The sequence below is a fragment of the Benincasa hispida genome, chromosome 12 (assembly GCF_009727055.1).
Source record: "Benincasa hispida cultivar B227 chromosome 12, ASM972705v1, whole genome shotgun sequence".
Taxonomy (NCBI): domain Eukaryota; kingdom Viridiplantae; phylum Streptophyta; class Magnoliopsida; order Cucurbitales; family Cucurbitaceae; genus Benincasa; species Benincasa hispida.
Window position 1 is genome coordinate 73,115,314 of NC_052360.1, and position 16,134 is coordinate 73,131,447.

General features: G+C 31.3%; 2 protein-coding genes across 3 annotated transcripts; one reads left to right on the forward strand and one right to left on the reverse strand.

Annotated features, from left to right (window-relative positions):
* Window positions 1-629: 629 nt before the first annotated feature.
* Window positions 630-3,345, reverse strand: LOC120092687 (protein CURVATURE THYLAKOID 1B, chloroplastic). Its single transcript, XM_039050837.1, has 6 exons — window positions 3,032-3,345; window positions 2,776-2,888; window positions 2,583-2,669; window positions 2,152-2,214; window positions 1,044-1,081; window positions 630-954 (listed from the first exon to the last, which is right to left on the reverse strand). The coding sequence occupies exons 1-6, from the start codon at window positions 3,198-3,200 to the stop codon at window positions 897-899; spliced, it is 528 nt and encodes a 175-aa protein (XP_038906765.1). The 5' UTR covers window positions 3,201-3,345; the 3' UTR covers window positions 630-896.
* Window positions 3,346-11,438: 8,093 nt separating this feature from the next.
* Window positions 11,439-15,919, forward strand: LOC120092751 (28 kDa ribonucleoprotein, chloroplastic). 2 transcript variants are annotated; one of them, XM_039050935.1, is made up of 5 exons: window positions 11,439-11,965; window positions 12,410-12,511; window positions 12,593-12,898; window positions 12,984-13,063; window positions 15,239-15,919. In XM_039050935.1, the coding sequence occupies exons 1-4, from the start codon at window positions 11,552-11,554 to the stop codon at window positions 13,038-13,040; spliced, it is 879 nt and encodes a 292-aa protein (XP_038906863.1). In that variant the 5' UTR covers window positions 11,439-11,551; the 3' UTR covers window positions 13,041-13,063; window positions 15,239-15,919. The 2 variants fall into 2 exon arrangements, with proteins under 2 accessions (XP_038906863.1, XP_038906862.1); XM_039050934.1 differs by lacking the exon at window positions 15,239-15,919 and having other exon boundaries at window positions 11,441-11,965; window positions 12,984-13,447.
* Window positions 15,920-16,134: the final 215 nt, after the last annotated feature.

Genomic DNA, 16,134 nt, shown 5'->3' on the forward strand with positions numbered 1-16,134 from the left:
GAGTGTTTCATTTTGTTGCTAAGACCAAAATATCGAGTTGTGGTATTAAGAATCATATAGGGCTATTATCTTTTATATTTGAGTCTCACCAACTTATTTACAATATAATAATTTTAAGGCACGTAAAAAACAAACACATTTTTCCTTTAAAAAAAAAAAAAAAATTACGTATCCGCAGGATTAATTTGGAAAAATCATATCTAATTTTTTATGCGTCCGGCTCTTCTTCCTATTCAATCACTAATGAACCCAAAAATTTAGGCTTTGTTTGGTAACCATTTGATTTGATTTTTTGTTTTTTAAATTTAAGCTTATATACACTACTTCTACCTCTAAATTTATTCCTTTGTTATCTACTTTTTACTAATAGTTTAAAAAATTAAGCAAAAATTTAAAAACTAAAAAAAAGTAGTTTTTAAAAACTTTTTTTTTTTTTTTTGAAATTTGACAAAAAATTCAACCATTGTAGTTAAGAAAGATATAAATCATTGTAAACAATGGAGAGAAAATAGACTTTTAATTTTCAAAGACCAAAAACAAAAGAACAAAATAATTACCAAATGAGATCTTAGCTGATGAATTACGATAAATTTAATATTATATCAATTTAGTAACACTCCCTAGCAAGCTTCAAAAAGTGGTTTAGAATTGCAAAAAAATTGAGAGAATGTTAAAGAGGACAATGGAAAGCACATAAAGTACAAAGATTGGGATTGAGTTAGCAATTACAAAAGAAAGGTGGGGAAAAAAGAAGTTACATTTTTATGCAAATATACTTGCCAAACAGCAAACTAATAAAGATTATTTTTGGCTTGAAATTAAAAGAAGACCATAATTTAAACTCTTATTAGCCACAGAGCTTTAAATTAAATCCCCTCTTTCAACACATCTTTCTTTTAGCTGCTCCCTATTATCTCACTGTAAGTTTCCTTTAATTTTTGCAATAATGCTTCCCTGCAAAATAACATTAATAATAATAATAATAATAATACTAAATAAATAAATAAAGCTTCATAGTTTCTAAACAATGTTAGAACTCTCACCTGTCTGGTCTGAAAATCAGATTCTTGTATGCAAACCACTGCAGAATTAAGGATTTCATTACCAAACTGAGATATATATATATATAAGTCTAAGTTATAAAAGATACCCTTAAATTAAATGGTTGCGTTACTAATTTAATTTTTTTTTAAAAAAAAATTGAACCTTTGAACTCACATTGATGGTAAATGCTTTATGTTAGTTCATAATTTTGGTCTTCTGCTTAAACTTTTAAAACAATATGTAAAAAAAAAAAAAAAAAAAAAAAAAAAAAAAAAAGGAACCAAGTAGATATATTGAAGCCAAATTGAACACTGATGATCCAGAGAAATTAGGCAAAATTGAGAGGGAATACATAAATTAGAGCCAATACAAAAACCAATTATGTACATTTAATTTAAGACATTCTTGTAAAATCTTGCCAATTTTCTATCCCATCATGTTTAGGGTACTATTAGTCTCAAAATTCTCTGGTAAGTAACAATTTAGTCATTAAATTTTGATTTGTAGTGATTTGGTGTCTATATTTTTTAATTTTATAACAATTTAGTCCTTATACTTTAAAATATGTAATCATTTAATTTTTATCGTAAAAATTATTTTGAAGATTTAATGGAATTTTTTATGTAGGTATATATCAATAAAAATTATTTTAGCAAATTTCTTTATAAACTATATGTTGTGAGTAATAAAAATCACATTTAGTTTTGATGAAATTTTTTATGATAAGGATTAAACTGTTACAAAATTTGAAAGTATATATGGGATTAAAGGTTACATACTAAAGTACAATGATTAAAGTGTTATGAATTCTCTATAAATAAAAAATTCATAACTTAAAATTGAAAGTGTGATATTTAATCTTGACCAATACTTAGATGCAACCAAAATTCCTCATTTTTTATATATAAAAAACACATTTTTTTAATAATTTTTTAAAAAATTTAATTACCATTTATCATGTAGCAATTTTTCATTTGGTGCAGCAAGGGTTACACAATTGATACAACCGACTACAACCAAATTTTTTTTTTCTTTAACCTTTATGTTAATTAACAATCCTCTCTTCCTCAACATTGGAAGAATTTTCAGCCACTAAAGGAAACTTACCCCAGTGTAGCCAATGCCCACAAGCTCAAGCAAGCCAGGAATTAGAGGAAGCCTATCAATTGCCTGAAAAAAGAAATAAACATAAAAACAATAAACCAACAAAATTTCCCCATTTCTAAGATTTAACATTCCTTATTCTTGCTCTTAAATTTTTATATCATTGTTTCTTCACAACATAAAAATAAATATAGTAAAATTTTTAAAAATAGAAAAATAAGAGAAACTATTTACATAAAATATTAAAATTTAAATCTTCTTCAATAATTGATAGAAGTCTATCAGTGTCCATCAATAATAGAAATAAATAGAAGTCTATTATTGATAGACACTGATTAGAAATTTACCAATTTTTATCTATATTTTTTTATTTATAAATAGTTTGATATTTTTAAAATTTGTTTTTTATAAAAATAAATATATAAAGCGCTCACCGAGACAACGCCAGCGGAGGCCCAAAGTGCGACAAAACCGGACACAGCGAGTGAACTTACTGCATACTTATCTTCAACCTTATCCCACTGAGAAACAAAAATCCAAAGCCAATGTAAAGAAAAATTGACAATAAATAATAACTAAAATAAAGTTACTATTATTATTTATTTTATTTTTTATTTTTTGTCATACAGCTTCTTGAACTTTTTTTATAATTTCAGGCATCTCCGCCAGCTCCCCTGCGGCCACTTCAGCCGGCACTTCTCCGGTTGCCATCGCCATCACATTGCGAGCAACCTTCCGACCTAAAAACAAAAAAAAAAAATGTTAAAAGATTAAATTTATAGTAACCTATCAATTAAGCTTTTAAAATCAGTAGTGATTTGATAAGACAGGAAAGAAACCATATCAAACTTAATAAATAATGTGTGCATATCATGATTCTCACAATAGGCAGTGGACTTCCAAGGGCGGATCTGCGACGAGGGAGTAGGCGGTGATGGGAGAGTGGGGAGCGGCACATTTGCTGACGGCGAAGCGGATTGTCGGGGCGCCTTAGAATCGAGGAGGGTGGAGGAAGAAGAGAGAGCAAATGTGGAGGAAGATGAAGAAGCCATTGCCACACTCAAATATCACAAGAACAAGCTAAAGAGCTTCCTCTAGGAAAGAAAGTGAAGATTTTGTTGTTGATTTTTTTTTGTTTTGTAGACAGGTGTTTATGTGTTTTTTCTCCCTTTTTGGAGGTAGTTCTTAAGTTCTTTTTTTTTTCGTTGGTTTTATTTATTTATTTATTTATTTTTGGAGATGGTTGTAAAGTTTGAGGATGGCCAACCACTCATTTCACAATCAATTTGGATAATGTTATGTGAGTGAGTAATGAGAGAGGATTGAAATGGATAGGGATTTTAAGGTGTTTGATTGGATAAAAGGGTTTTAGGGTTGGCCATGAGTGTCTGTGTGCTCAGTAATAATACCCAATACTAGTCATACTTTCTCTTATCTTCCATAAAAAGTTGGATAAATATCTGGTATATTCTCTCTCTCTATATATTTTTCTCTTATTTAAAAATGAAAATCCTTATTTTTAAATATAAAAAAATAATCCACTATAATTACAAATATAGCAAAATGTTACTGTCTATCAGTATCTTCGACTATCTATCAATGATAAACAATGACATTTTGCTGTATTTGAAAATATTTCTAACAATTTTGTCATTTTAAACAATAATCCGAAAGAAAAAGTTTAACTCTGATTCATTATATTTTTTTTGTTTTTATCCCTTTATGCTTTTTTCAATTATAAAAAGAAAACTAAACATGTTTAATTGTGTTTTTTAATTAAAGAAAACAATAATAAAGTACAGAGACTTTTACATAAATAATCTATCTTTGGATCATAATTTTCATAATTTATTTGGTTACAAATGGGCTACAAAAAACATGACTTGCTCTTTGAGGCTTGACCCATTCCCCAGTGATAGTCTAATTCTGACTTCTTGAGTTCAATCCAAAAATAGTCCTAAGACTTACCCTCTTGTAATTACGTAATGCATTATAGTTTCATATATCTTAAGTTCATGTTGTTTCCTTAAAAACTTTGTTGCTTTCTACCCTTTTGACTAACTAAAGTATTATTAGAGTATTTGTAGCAAACACCATACTCATGTGATACTTTTTCTCTTTTGCAGGTCTCCTCTTTCCCAAATATAAATTCATCGTGGTGATAGGGTGAAGGTCATGTGATTTTGCTTGGCCAGATTTTCCATTGATAGTTTATATTTTTATTGAAATAATTAACATTTTAGTCCCTATAATGTTAAATAAGTCCTTGAGTTTTCAAGCTCAAGGATTTACCCTTGAGGCGTGCTTTTGGTAGCACACCCTTGGTCCATCCACAGTTTTTTATTTTAAAAAAAAAATTAATTTAATTTAATTTTTTTTAAAACGGAGAAGAAAGGAGAAGAGGGAAAAGAGGAAGGAAAATAAGGGACTGAAAATGGAAAAAAAAAATGAAATTGCAGTTTGACAATGGTAGGTGGTTGTTTAAGAAGGCGAGAATGTATAAAGGAGGGAGGGGGAAAGAAGAAGAGGAAGAATTTTTTTTTTTTAAACAATATTTGTTTTTTAAATAATTTTAATAATTAAAAATTGAGAATTTTTATCGGTAGAAAAAATGTCAAACTATTTATCTAGCAAAAAAAAAAAAACACTGATAAATATTGATAGACTTTTATTTGTGTATTAGTGTCTATCACACAGTATCAATGACGATAGACTTCTATCGGCCTCTCTCAAATAAGATTAAATTTTTGCTATTTTCTTTTTTTTTTTTGAAAAATTTTCCTAAAAATTTTTAAAAAATATATGTTTTAATAAAAAAATAAAACTTGATTAGCGATAAAATTAAAGGTAATTGCAATTGATAGCATTTTTAGGGATAATAATCAAGTGTATCACATCATTTTAAAAAAATTTGTAAATATAGCAAAGTCTATCAGATGGATTTCTATCATTGATAGACTCTTACCAGTTGATAGACTTCTACCAATAATATGATCTTATAGACTATCTAAATTTTACCATATTTGTAATTTTTTACATTATGTTATATTTGTTAATACTTTGGGTCTGATTGTTATATTTGTAACAGATAGTTTTTTTTTAACATTTTACTACCTCAAAATTAGTTTAATTAATAATTTTATTTTCTAAAATATTTTACATATTTATTTCTTGAAAAATTCAAATATTATAACATTAGAAAATACAGTACTTTTTAGAAGTTGTAAATAATCAATTAACAATATACAATGGAATTAATATATTTTTTTTTTTATTTCATGTGATAGTCATTAGTTAACATAAATGGGATGAACTTATATATTGACTAAAGACTGTTTTAGCTTTAAAATAATTTTTGTCAACTGTATTGTAAAAGACATCAATTTTTTTAATTAAAAAAAGACCGATTTTAACTTTAAAATTAATACTAAACTATTTATGCTTTTAACTTATAATAACTAAAATAATAGGCATGATATTTCAATGACCAAAATGTTGGGTTGATATTTAATCTCAATTTTTTTATAAGATAATTAATTTAAATTTCATATCATTCAATCTCAATTCTTCTATAGGAAAACAATGGTTAAAAAGTCATATATATTGAAAACTATTATAAATATTACAAAAATAGATATTCAATATTTAGTATCATAAAAACCATGTGTCAACCTTTATATTATTCACGTGCCTTGTAATTATTATGTTTGTTGTCTATGTAAGATCACATCCTATGTGTCACTTTGACGATATTTGGTGGATCTTGAAAATACACACATTGGTGAGAAAATCCACTTCAAAAGTTCACTCAAATTTTCATATTATCCCATTTTCATAATCTTAGTTATTTTATTATTATATTATATTTATATATTATTATATTATATTTTCTCTATATTCGTGTTCCCATTGTGCTCCATTATGCTCCTCAATTTTACAACATATTATCAACACGAGCTTCTGTCGCTTCCCTCGCTGAAGGTAAGTCCTAAAGTAGGTCGATTTTTTTACTCTTTATTATAGTTAATAAATTAAATGTTATTTTGCATATTTAGTACGTATTAAATTTCTAATATAAATATAATGTTTTTTTTATAGTATTGTCATGGCAAATCTTACGAAATTAGAATTTGAAGCCCTGGACATTAATGACAATAATTATTTGTCATGGATGCTCGATGCCGAAATCCACCTGGATGCTATGAACTTGGGATAAACAATTAAAGAAGGAAATACGACATCTGGTTAGGACAAAGCAAAAACTATGATTTTCCTTCGTTATCATCTCTACGAGAGATTGAAAATGAAGTATTTTACAATAAAAAATCCTTATATCTTATGGAAAAATTTGAAAGAAAGGTATGATATAAAAAAAAACAGTTATTCTTCCTAAGACTCGTTATGAGTGAATGCATTTGAGGCTACAAGATTTTAAATCAGTAAGTGGTTAAAATTATGCATTATTTAAAATCATTCAAAATTATTGTTATGCGGAGAGAAAATTACTGATGCTTGATATGTTAGAGAAGATGTTTTCTACATTTCATGTCTTGAATATGCTTTTACAGCAGCAATATCGAGAGAAAAGTTTTAAACAATATTCTGAACTTATTTCATGCCTTCTTGTGGTAGAACAAAATAACGAGTTATTGTGAAGAACCACGAATCTCGACCAACTGGAACAACATCATTCCCTTAAGTGAAATGTTGTGAATGTTAATAATCATGGTCGAGGTCGTGGTCGTGGTCGAGGTTGTGACCATGGCAAAGGATGAAATAATTATTATTTTCGTGGTGGTCGTTCTAATCATTTAAATTTCAAAAGAACCACACAAAATGGTGGTCACAAAGAAAAAACTCCATAAGATAAAAGTTCAAAGAGTGTTGAAAATAAATGTTTCTGATGTGGAATGCCTGGGCATTGGTCACGTACTTGTCATACGTCAAAACACTTAGTTGACCTCTATCAAGCCTTCTTAAAGGAAAAAAGAAAAAATGTGGAAGCAAATTTTGTATATCAGGATAATGACATATTTGACCCATCCCATATGACAAATTTGGATGTGGTAGATTTATTTGAATCTCCTGAAAAAGAAGATTGACACAATCGATGGAACATCAAGTGTTTCTTTTGATTTTGAGAATATCTAGACTTACAAATAAAAAATATTTTTTTCAAATTGACAATGCTGGAAGCAAAAGTCAATACAATATCAGGTTTTACAAACCTAATTGAAGGATTTGGAAAAGCAAATATTATTTTGTCTAGAGAAATAAAATTTACAATTGACAATACATCAATGAACTTGAAGTTCATGAATCTAGATATATTTGCTATTTGGCACGATAGATTGAGTCATCTAAGGTCTATAATGATGAGAAGAATTATTGAGAATTCAAATGGACATCCATTAAAGAGTCATAAAATTCTTTAATCTAATGAATTATCATGTGATGCTTGCTCTCAAGGCAAATTAATAATTTGACAATCACCAGCTAAAGTGGGAACTGAATCACTTGCATTTTTAGAACGAATTCATGGTGATATATGTGGATCTATTAATCCACAAAGTGTACCATTTAGATATTTTATGATATTAATAGATGCATCCTGTAGATGGTCTAATTATTATTTTTATTATAAATATTATAAAAATAGATGCCCAATGCTTAGTGTCCTAAAAACCATGTGTCAATCTTCCTGTTGTTCATGTGTTTTGTAATTATTCATACTTGGTGTCCATATAAGACTACATTAGGGTTGGCAAAATTTCCCGCAGGGTCAAGTCCCTACTCGAAGTGTAGGGAAATCCCCGGTATGTAGACCGAGGATGGGGTCAAACCGAAGAAATTTTTTCGGGGCCTCAGTCCAGGGGACGGGATGGTATGCCGCTCCTCGACCCCAGACCCGATCCCGACCCACCCGATGTTTCGATCAGTTTATATTTTTAATATTATATAAAATAATTAATTTATAATAATAAATAACTTATTTATATGTATTGTTTATAAGTATATACATATAGACTGTATAGTGTTGTAAGCCCAATATGTGCAATATATAAATTCTATAAAGTTTGAAGCCGGGAAATTAGATAATAGGGACATCCCAGCGCAGGGAAACAGGGAATGCATGGCCCCGGCGGGACCCGTTTCCCTACGCACGGGAATCCCCGGCCCCCGGTCCCCACCTAGCTCAGAATGGCTGGGGACGGAGGTGAGGCAAGATGGATGGGAATTTCCCCCACGGGCCGGGGACGGGCACCACTTCCCGTCCAACCCTAGACTACATCTTACTTACCACTTTTGTCTATAAATAGTGGCATTTGGTGGATCTTGAAAAATGCACACATTGGTAAATTCCACTTTCAAAATTCTCTCAAAATTTCATATTTATCCAATTTTCATAATTTTAGTTATTTTATTTTATATATTATATGTATTTCTATATTTAATATTATGATTTTTTTCATATCTGTGTCTCCATTATGCTCCTCAAATTTTACCATAGAAACAAATATTATTTCTAATTTAAATAAAGAAAAGTAAGAAAATATGATTTAATTGAATTAAAATGATACAATTATAAACAATTTTAACCATGAAAACACAACACACACACTCCATCAATTTACCACGAAAACACATACAACACAACACACACCACACAAATCGACATCATACCCCATGCATCATATGTTTGGTTGACATGTTAAAATGATGTTAGTTGCTGATTGACAATTGTTACATAATATAGGATGACAGTTAAAAACTAAACGTCTCTAATTCAACACTGCAAAGATTTGTTGGCGCTAGGATCAGAGTCAGGGGATCCCATTCGGGATCGGGTCCGCTGCGGGAAAAAAATTCTGTCTTTTATTTTTAATTATTTTATTTAAATAATAAAATATTATATTTATATTAAAATTGTACACTTACAAGTATAGTATTATTATATATTTTATTTAATTATTATATTAATAAATTAAAAAATATTTTAACAATTTCTTTATTTTAAAATTTAATTAAAATTAAAAGTTAATTATATTAGAAATGAAATAAAAAAAACAAAAAAACAAAAAAGCAAAAACAAAAACAGTAACTTGTTATAGCGTTTTTAATATATATAAAGTAAAAATATATACATGATTAAATGCGAAAAAATAGTGTATTTAAAAAGTGAATAAAAAAAAAATATATTCCAGGCGGGGTTGGGGATGGGGTGGGAATATCCTCCCCATCTCCGCCTTATCCCCGTGGGTTCCCAATTTAACTTCATCCGAGATTCCGCGCCTCGATCGAGATAGGTATCTTTAGAGACCCGATTTCGCGAAAATTTTGTCAACTCTATATTTTAGTAAGACAAACATAATTCTAGAATGCCATTGATATTTCATTTCATTGATAAATTCATAATTGAGTTCCAATATAATTCTCTAAAAAAAAACTATACAATATTATTTCAGATTAAAGTTATAAAAAAAAATACCCCCACAATCTATCAAAATTAAAGTTGAAAGAAGCCACACAATATGTTGGTAAGTACCACCATGTGATACTCAAATGTGGTTCAATACTTGCTTTACTCATAAATAGTCTAACATGCTCAACCTTGCTAATCAACTGTTTTTGTGGGTGGAGCATATGTGCTAGTTGCATGAATATGTTATATTCTCCTATTAGTGAAGATAAACATGTTTGAATCCCTCTTTTATTTCACAACCTACCATCTCTAAAGATTATTTTTCAATTACGTCCAATTGTTTTCTTGAAGAAAATCTTTTACCAAATTAAATATTTCCTTCGAACATGATAGTTAAAATGCTTCCTACTTACTACTTATTTAGCATTGTACACTTGTATAGAGACGGAAGCTTTTTCTTTCAAAAGTTTTGAACTTTGGGCACGCATTTGAGTCCAACCAATGTACACAACTATCAAAATACTTACTTGATTGTGGTCATGATTTAAAAGCAATCAAACATATGCTTACAACCATATACTTTATAATTTTAAAGATGTCACAATCTTGCATCTTTACTGCACGAGACCTCTACTTACAAGTCTCATGGATACATTGCACAGTGTATAAATCCTTACTTGATTTCTTAACTCAAAAGTCAAAATTATTATTCATGGCCAACATCAATAATCTATTTTCAAGTCGTTTTCTCAAAAGAAGATTTGGCCTACGTCAACGTCTACACCCGAAGATGGCTAGCAATGCAAAATTGAGATCCCCTTCTTTTAATAGTTCCCATGATCCAATTTCTATGAGATGTCACACTTTTAAAAAATTCTAGCCTTCTCCAAATTTGCTTTATATAAGAATGTCTAGCCTTCTACTTCTCTCCCTCTCTCTCTTTTTCTCTTTAAATCAATCATGTCAACCATTTAAAGAGCAAAAATGTCAATCATATTTTGTACACAAAGCTCTAAACATTTTTTAAAATTAAATGTTTATGGGTTAAAATTCTACAAATTTACAAGTTTATGGGTCAATTTCGGCCATTGTATATAGGGTTGGCAACGAGGCCGGGGCGGGGCCGGGGCACCCCCGTCCCTAAACCCGTGGGGAAAATTCTCCCCCATCCCCGTCGGGAAAACGGGGTCCCCGCGAGGCCCCATTCCCCACGGGGATTCTCCTACTAGTTCCCCGTGGGGAATCCCCTATTAGTTCTCCGAGATTCCCTACAGGGATTCCTTTTTTTTAATTAAAATTTGATTTTATTTAAGTTTTTTAAGTTTGGGCTTGACTTCTTGAGTTTAGAGTTAGAATTTGGATATTTAATATTCGGCTCCAATCCAACACTATACATTATAAATATATATATATAAATAAATTATTTTATATACTATAATATATATTTATAAAAATATAAATATATCAAATCGGGGTTGGTGATTAATCGGGTCGGGGTTGGGGCAAGGCCCCAAAAGCTTTTTCTAGTTTGACCTCATCCCCAGTCAAATCGGGGATTTTTCGTCCCGATCAGGACGGGTCCCTTCGAGGACTCGATCCCATGGGGAATTCTGCCAACCCTAATTGTATAAGTTTAAGAATTCAATTTTTATCATTAAATATTTGGAGGTCTAATTTAGCTCGATTTTCACAAATGGAAGGTTTAAGGATATAAAGACCTGGTTTTTGCAATTCACCCTAATTTTTCCTTTTTAGACATTTCTCAAAACAAGAATGTGTAATGTACTCGTTCATTTCAACATCTCTTTCTATTTTAGTGAAAACGGGACCTTACTGACATTTCAAACTTCGAACGGATTAGATTTCTTTCGGTTTATGACCCGACCCGACTTCTACGTTAGTGGCGCTATCCAAAGCTAATCCATACGCCCAAACTCGGAGTGGGAGAGAAAGGGGGAACGAAGCTTCTTCATCTCCGCCATGGCTAACCTTGCGACCTCCTTAACCTTCTCTTCTTCTTCTTCTTCTTCTTCTTCTTCTTCTTCTCCTCCTTCTCTATGGATCCTCAAACATAAATCTCCAAATTACTGTTCATTTAAACGACTCCATTCTTTCCCTTCATCCAACCACTTCGACTTCACGAAGCTCGTTTCTCTAAGGCATAACCACGGGGCTAGGTTTCCAGTGCTTTTCACTGTTCTCGAAAATGAATCCGCGCTTACAGAGGAGGTCATCGCGGAAGGCGATGTTAAGAGCGAAGGCAGTGTTTCAAATCAGGAAGTGAAAAAACAAGCACGTCCTTGTGAACTCTACGTTTGTAATTTGCCGAGGAGTTGCGACATTGCAGAGCTGGTTGAGATGTTTAAACCTTACGGCACAGTCTTGGCTGCTGAGGTAGATACGATTTTCTTTTCTTTTTTCTTCTTTTTTTCCTTCTATATCTTCATGGTCTGCTCATTCATTTTAGTTTTCTAGAACAATCTATTTGCTTCTATTTCTGTCTGGAATTTCCTTAAGTTAGGGAAAATTGAATTTCAATTCAGAAAGCATTTTCCCGGATTTGGAGTTTTAATGTTGTTATTATAATCATTATTCTTGAATGGCAGTCCTCAATTTGCATATCTGCCTTGGGAAAAAGCATTTTCCCTCTTGGATTGTACATTGTTCTTGAAGATTGAAGTTAATACACAACAAAATCACATAACCCACTGTTTGTTGATAAAAACAGTAAACCAAATCAGTTAACTACACTAAACAGCAGAATGATCTCCAATAGTGTTTATGTTTCTTTTCATGTTTTGAATGGTATTGATTTGTTTCTCTGTAACTTGGACTCAGGTTTCTCGGAATCCAGAGACTGGCATAAGCAAAGGATGTGGCTATGTCACAATGGGTTCAATAAACTCCGCTAAAGTTTCAATTGCAGCATTAGATGGTTCTGTTAGTGTCAAATCAAGTATAAGTTAGTTTTAATCTTAGCTCATTCAGTATCATTCAAAGAGAAAATTTTTTATTTTGAAGGATGTTGGTGGACGTGAAATGCGCGTTAGATTTGCTGTTGATATGAATCCCAAAAAGAGGAACCTTAATAACTTGCATTCATCACCCAAGAAGAATATAATATATGAAAGTCCTTACAAAGTATATATTGGAAATCTTGCTTGGGATGTCAAACCTGGAGATCTGAGGAACCTTTTTAGCAGATTTGGAACTGTGGTCAGTGCAAAAGTTTTGAACGATCGTAGAGCTGGAAAGAGCCGTGTTTACGGGTTTCTGTCGTTTTCTTCAGCTGCAGAGCGTGATGCAGCAATTTCTTTGGATGGAACAGTAAAATTCTCTCTATGTATCCCTTGAAATTTGACTTTTGTATTCCATTTTGTTGTTATTGACCCTTTTCATTCTTTCATTGTAGGAGTACAACAACAGGAAACTTGTTGTTAGAGAAGGTTTGGAAAGGAACGAGTCTTGACTGCAGATAGTCTTCTTGCCCAAGTTAGTAAGAAGTCTCATCTTGTTTAATTGTATTCAATCAATTATGAGTTTGATCTTTAGCTGAACCATTAGAATGATTAAGTTACCATACCCTGTGAGATCTATATTAGAATCTTGCAAAGTTTTGTTTTGAGGGCGTTAAAATCTATCATAAGTAGTATTCAATCACGAATAGCAGTCATTCTTAGATTCATTGTATAAAAGTCTCTACTCTGGATTTACTTGGCGAGTAGTTTTGTATTCAAACTGATTATTGTTTAACAAGAGTGAGCTTGTAGTTAATCAGTTTCTGCTACTTGTAATTCTCTTGAGCAGCCATCTCTCTATACATTGGCTGATTCTTTTGAGCATTTGTATATGAATAAAAGTCATTCTTTGACATCATTTCGAGATTCTATCTTCGAATGCTAAATGAAGTAATAAACATTGTGGAACAATTGTTTAGAAACTTCCCCTGGAAAGGTAACAGTGATATTAAGGGTCCACATCTTGTCAAATGGGAAATTTTCCTTCTTCCCATGGAGAAAGGAGGGCTCAGTATAGACAACCGAAAGTATCAGGATAGAGCCCTCTTTTTTCAAAATGGATTTGGTGTTATCAATGTGAGGAAATATGGAACCACCCATCTCGACAACTAAGCGGGCAGCAACTCCCTAGAACAGCCTAGGGCTCATGGAAAGCTATTATGAAACATTGCTCTCTGATTCATGATAGAATATCCCTATGCTCTTGGTCTTGGTGATGGGGCTAATATTTCCTTCTTGCAGGACTTATGGCTTGGAAATGAATCTCTTGCAAGAAAATAACCCTTAATTATAATTTTTTATTTTGATCTTTTATCTTTCTGTCAGTGAGGAAGGGACTGTCAAGGATTTTTGGAACACTGAGTTTGGATTTTAGAACTTGAGATTGAGACGAAATAGGAGAATTTGGAGCCCTCTTGCACTGCTTGTCCATTGTGCCCTAATGGCTTCTTTACCAACGGCTTTCTCTTGCGTGATATTCCCACCTCCAACATAGAAACTGATTTTCCCCTTTAGGATTTGATTTGAAAAATAAAAAACAAAAAACGAAATGGGTACCAAACATGATCGAAATTTTTCCTATAGATGAACCCATAGATCCATTGATACTCATGAAAAGTTATTTGCATAATGCAATATGATTTTGATTTCTATCCACACAAATGAAATTTGTTAAACAATTTACTTAATTTACTCAAGTTGATTGGAAAGGAATGAGTGAATTGTTAAATTGATTGCCGTGCATGCACATTAATTACCAAGAAACATGTTGACGAGGAGCGATATCACGAAACGAGAGTGGGATATGAGAACCGAGAGCGAGTGATAGGTAAAAAGTCAAAATATTTGACCAAAGTGGACCGAGAGTGAGATGCGAGGACCAAGAGCAAGAAATGAGAGTATAACGCACGAAGGGCCTGTCAATCTCTTTTGTGGGGGTGATATAGTAAATTCATATGCCGTTGACACAAGTAAAAGACCATATTTCATTGAAAATCTTGGAAGAGGCCAAATTTTATTTAGGTCTTTGATTTTGAGCCATCCGTATAAAAATCCCCATCTGAAAAAATTAATTCTATCTTTTATTTTCTTCTTAATTTCTTTAAAATTGCATTGTACCATTTAATTTTGTTTTATTTTCATCTTTACTGTTGACTTTAAAATTTATTTTTAAAAAATTATGACCCCGTTTGGTAATCATTTTGTTTTTTAAAATTAAATCTATAGACACTACTCCCACCTCTAAATATTTTCTTTTGTTATCTATTTTTCACCAATAGTTTAAAAAATCAAGTCAAATTTTGATTATTAAAAAAAGTATTTTTCAAAAAAGTATTTTTGTTTTTTTAATTTGGCTAAGAATTCAACAATTGTACTTAGTAAAGATACAAATCATTGTAAGAAATGCAGATAATATATGTTCAATTTTTAAAAACAAAAACAAAAAACCAAATGGTTACCAAATGGAGTCATAATTTTTGTCGCTACATTTTGAGTTTGGTTGCATTTGGGCTCTCGAGATTTCAAACTCATATGTTTTACTCTACAATTCACACATCTATCCCACTCAATCTTCAAGCTAGAGGTGTCTTTAACTGAATTCAATCATGCCTGCATGTAGTTGAAGAATAAAAACACTCCATTTTGGCAGGATTGAGGGTTGAAGTTACTGGAAAATTTTGTTCCTGTTAAGTTCTTCCTCACCTAAAACTCATTCTATTTCCTTCACAAATTCACTCCATTTGTGAGTTCCACCACTCAAATTCAAGGCTAAGAATAGTAGAGAAGATCTCTTGGTGGTTCACTGAAGATTTGGAGATGAGGATTTGTGAGGAGCAACTTGCATTGGAGGATCTTCAAGGTATGTGTTGAAACCTTCTTAATTACTTATGAACATGCTTATTTTGATGTCAAAATTATAGAATTAGAATGCTTAATGTTCATGTTTTCTTCCGTTGCTTATTTCTGTATTTCAACAATATATGTTGTGGTTGTACCTGATGAGGACTAAGAAAAAAGAGTGTGAAGCAAGAAGCTAGAGGAAGAATTTGAACAAAGAAAACAATTGTAGTTGCGTCTAATGAGGAACAAAAGAAAGGAGCGAGAAATTCGTTTGAGCATCAGTCCCTCGCATGTAGTTTGAGGACAAAATGGTACTTTCACACACGGTTGACATAAGCGGAAAATCATTTTTTTGATCGAATTTGAATCTTGGGCCAAATTTCATTTGGGCCCCTAAAAAAGGGCCTTCCATACAAAAACTCCTTGTGAACACCATTTATTGTATTGTTCACGTAAATTTATGTGATAACGCTAACATGTAAAATTGATTATACAAATTATTAGATAGAATACCTTTTTGCTCCTTAGGTTTGAGGTCTGATTTCTATTTGATCCTTGAGTTTCAAAATGTTACACATTGAGTCTTTAAGTTTTGAATTTGGTTTCAATTTAGTCAATAGGTTTCAAAATGTTGCAATTCTATCCTTGACATTTAAGTTTTGTTTGAATTTAGTCTCTAGATTTCAAGATTTTACATTTTTAACT

Excerpts from the sequence above, each read along its gene's own strand:
- LOC120092687 (XM_039050837.1), bottom strand. The coding sequence starts at position 3,200 with ATGGCTTCTTCATCTTCCTCCACATTTGCTCTCTCTTCTTCCTCCACC. Across the intron at positions 2,889-3,031 it reads TTGGAAGTCCACTGCCTATT|GTCGGAAGGTTGCTCGCAAT; the intron begins GTGAGAATCATG and ends TTTTGTTTTTAG. Across the intron at positions 1,082-2,151 it reads TGGGCATTGGCTACACTGGG|TGGTTTGCATACAAGAATCT; the intron begins GTAAGTTTCCTT and ends TTAATTCTGCAG.
- LOC120092751 (XM_039050935.1), top strand. The coding sequence starts at position 11,552 with ATGGCTAACCTTGCGACCTCCTTAACCTTCTCTTCTTCTTCTTCTTCT. Across the intron at positions 11,966-12,409 it reads GCACAGTCTTGGCTGCTGAG|GTTTCTCGGAATCCAGAGAC; the intron begins GTAGATACGATT and ends ACTTGGACTCAG. Across the intron at positions 12,512-12,592 it reads TTGCAGCATTAGATGGTTCT|GATGTTGGTGGACGTGAAAT; the intron begins GTTAGTGTCAAA and ends TTTATTTTGAAG.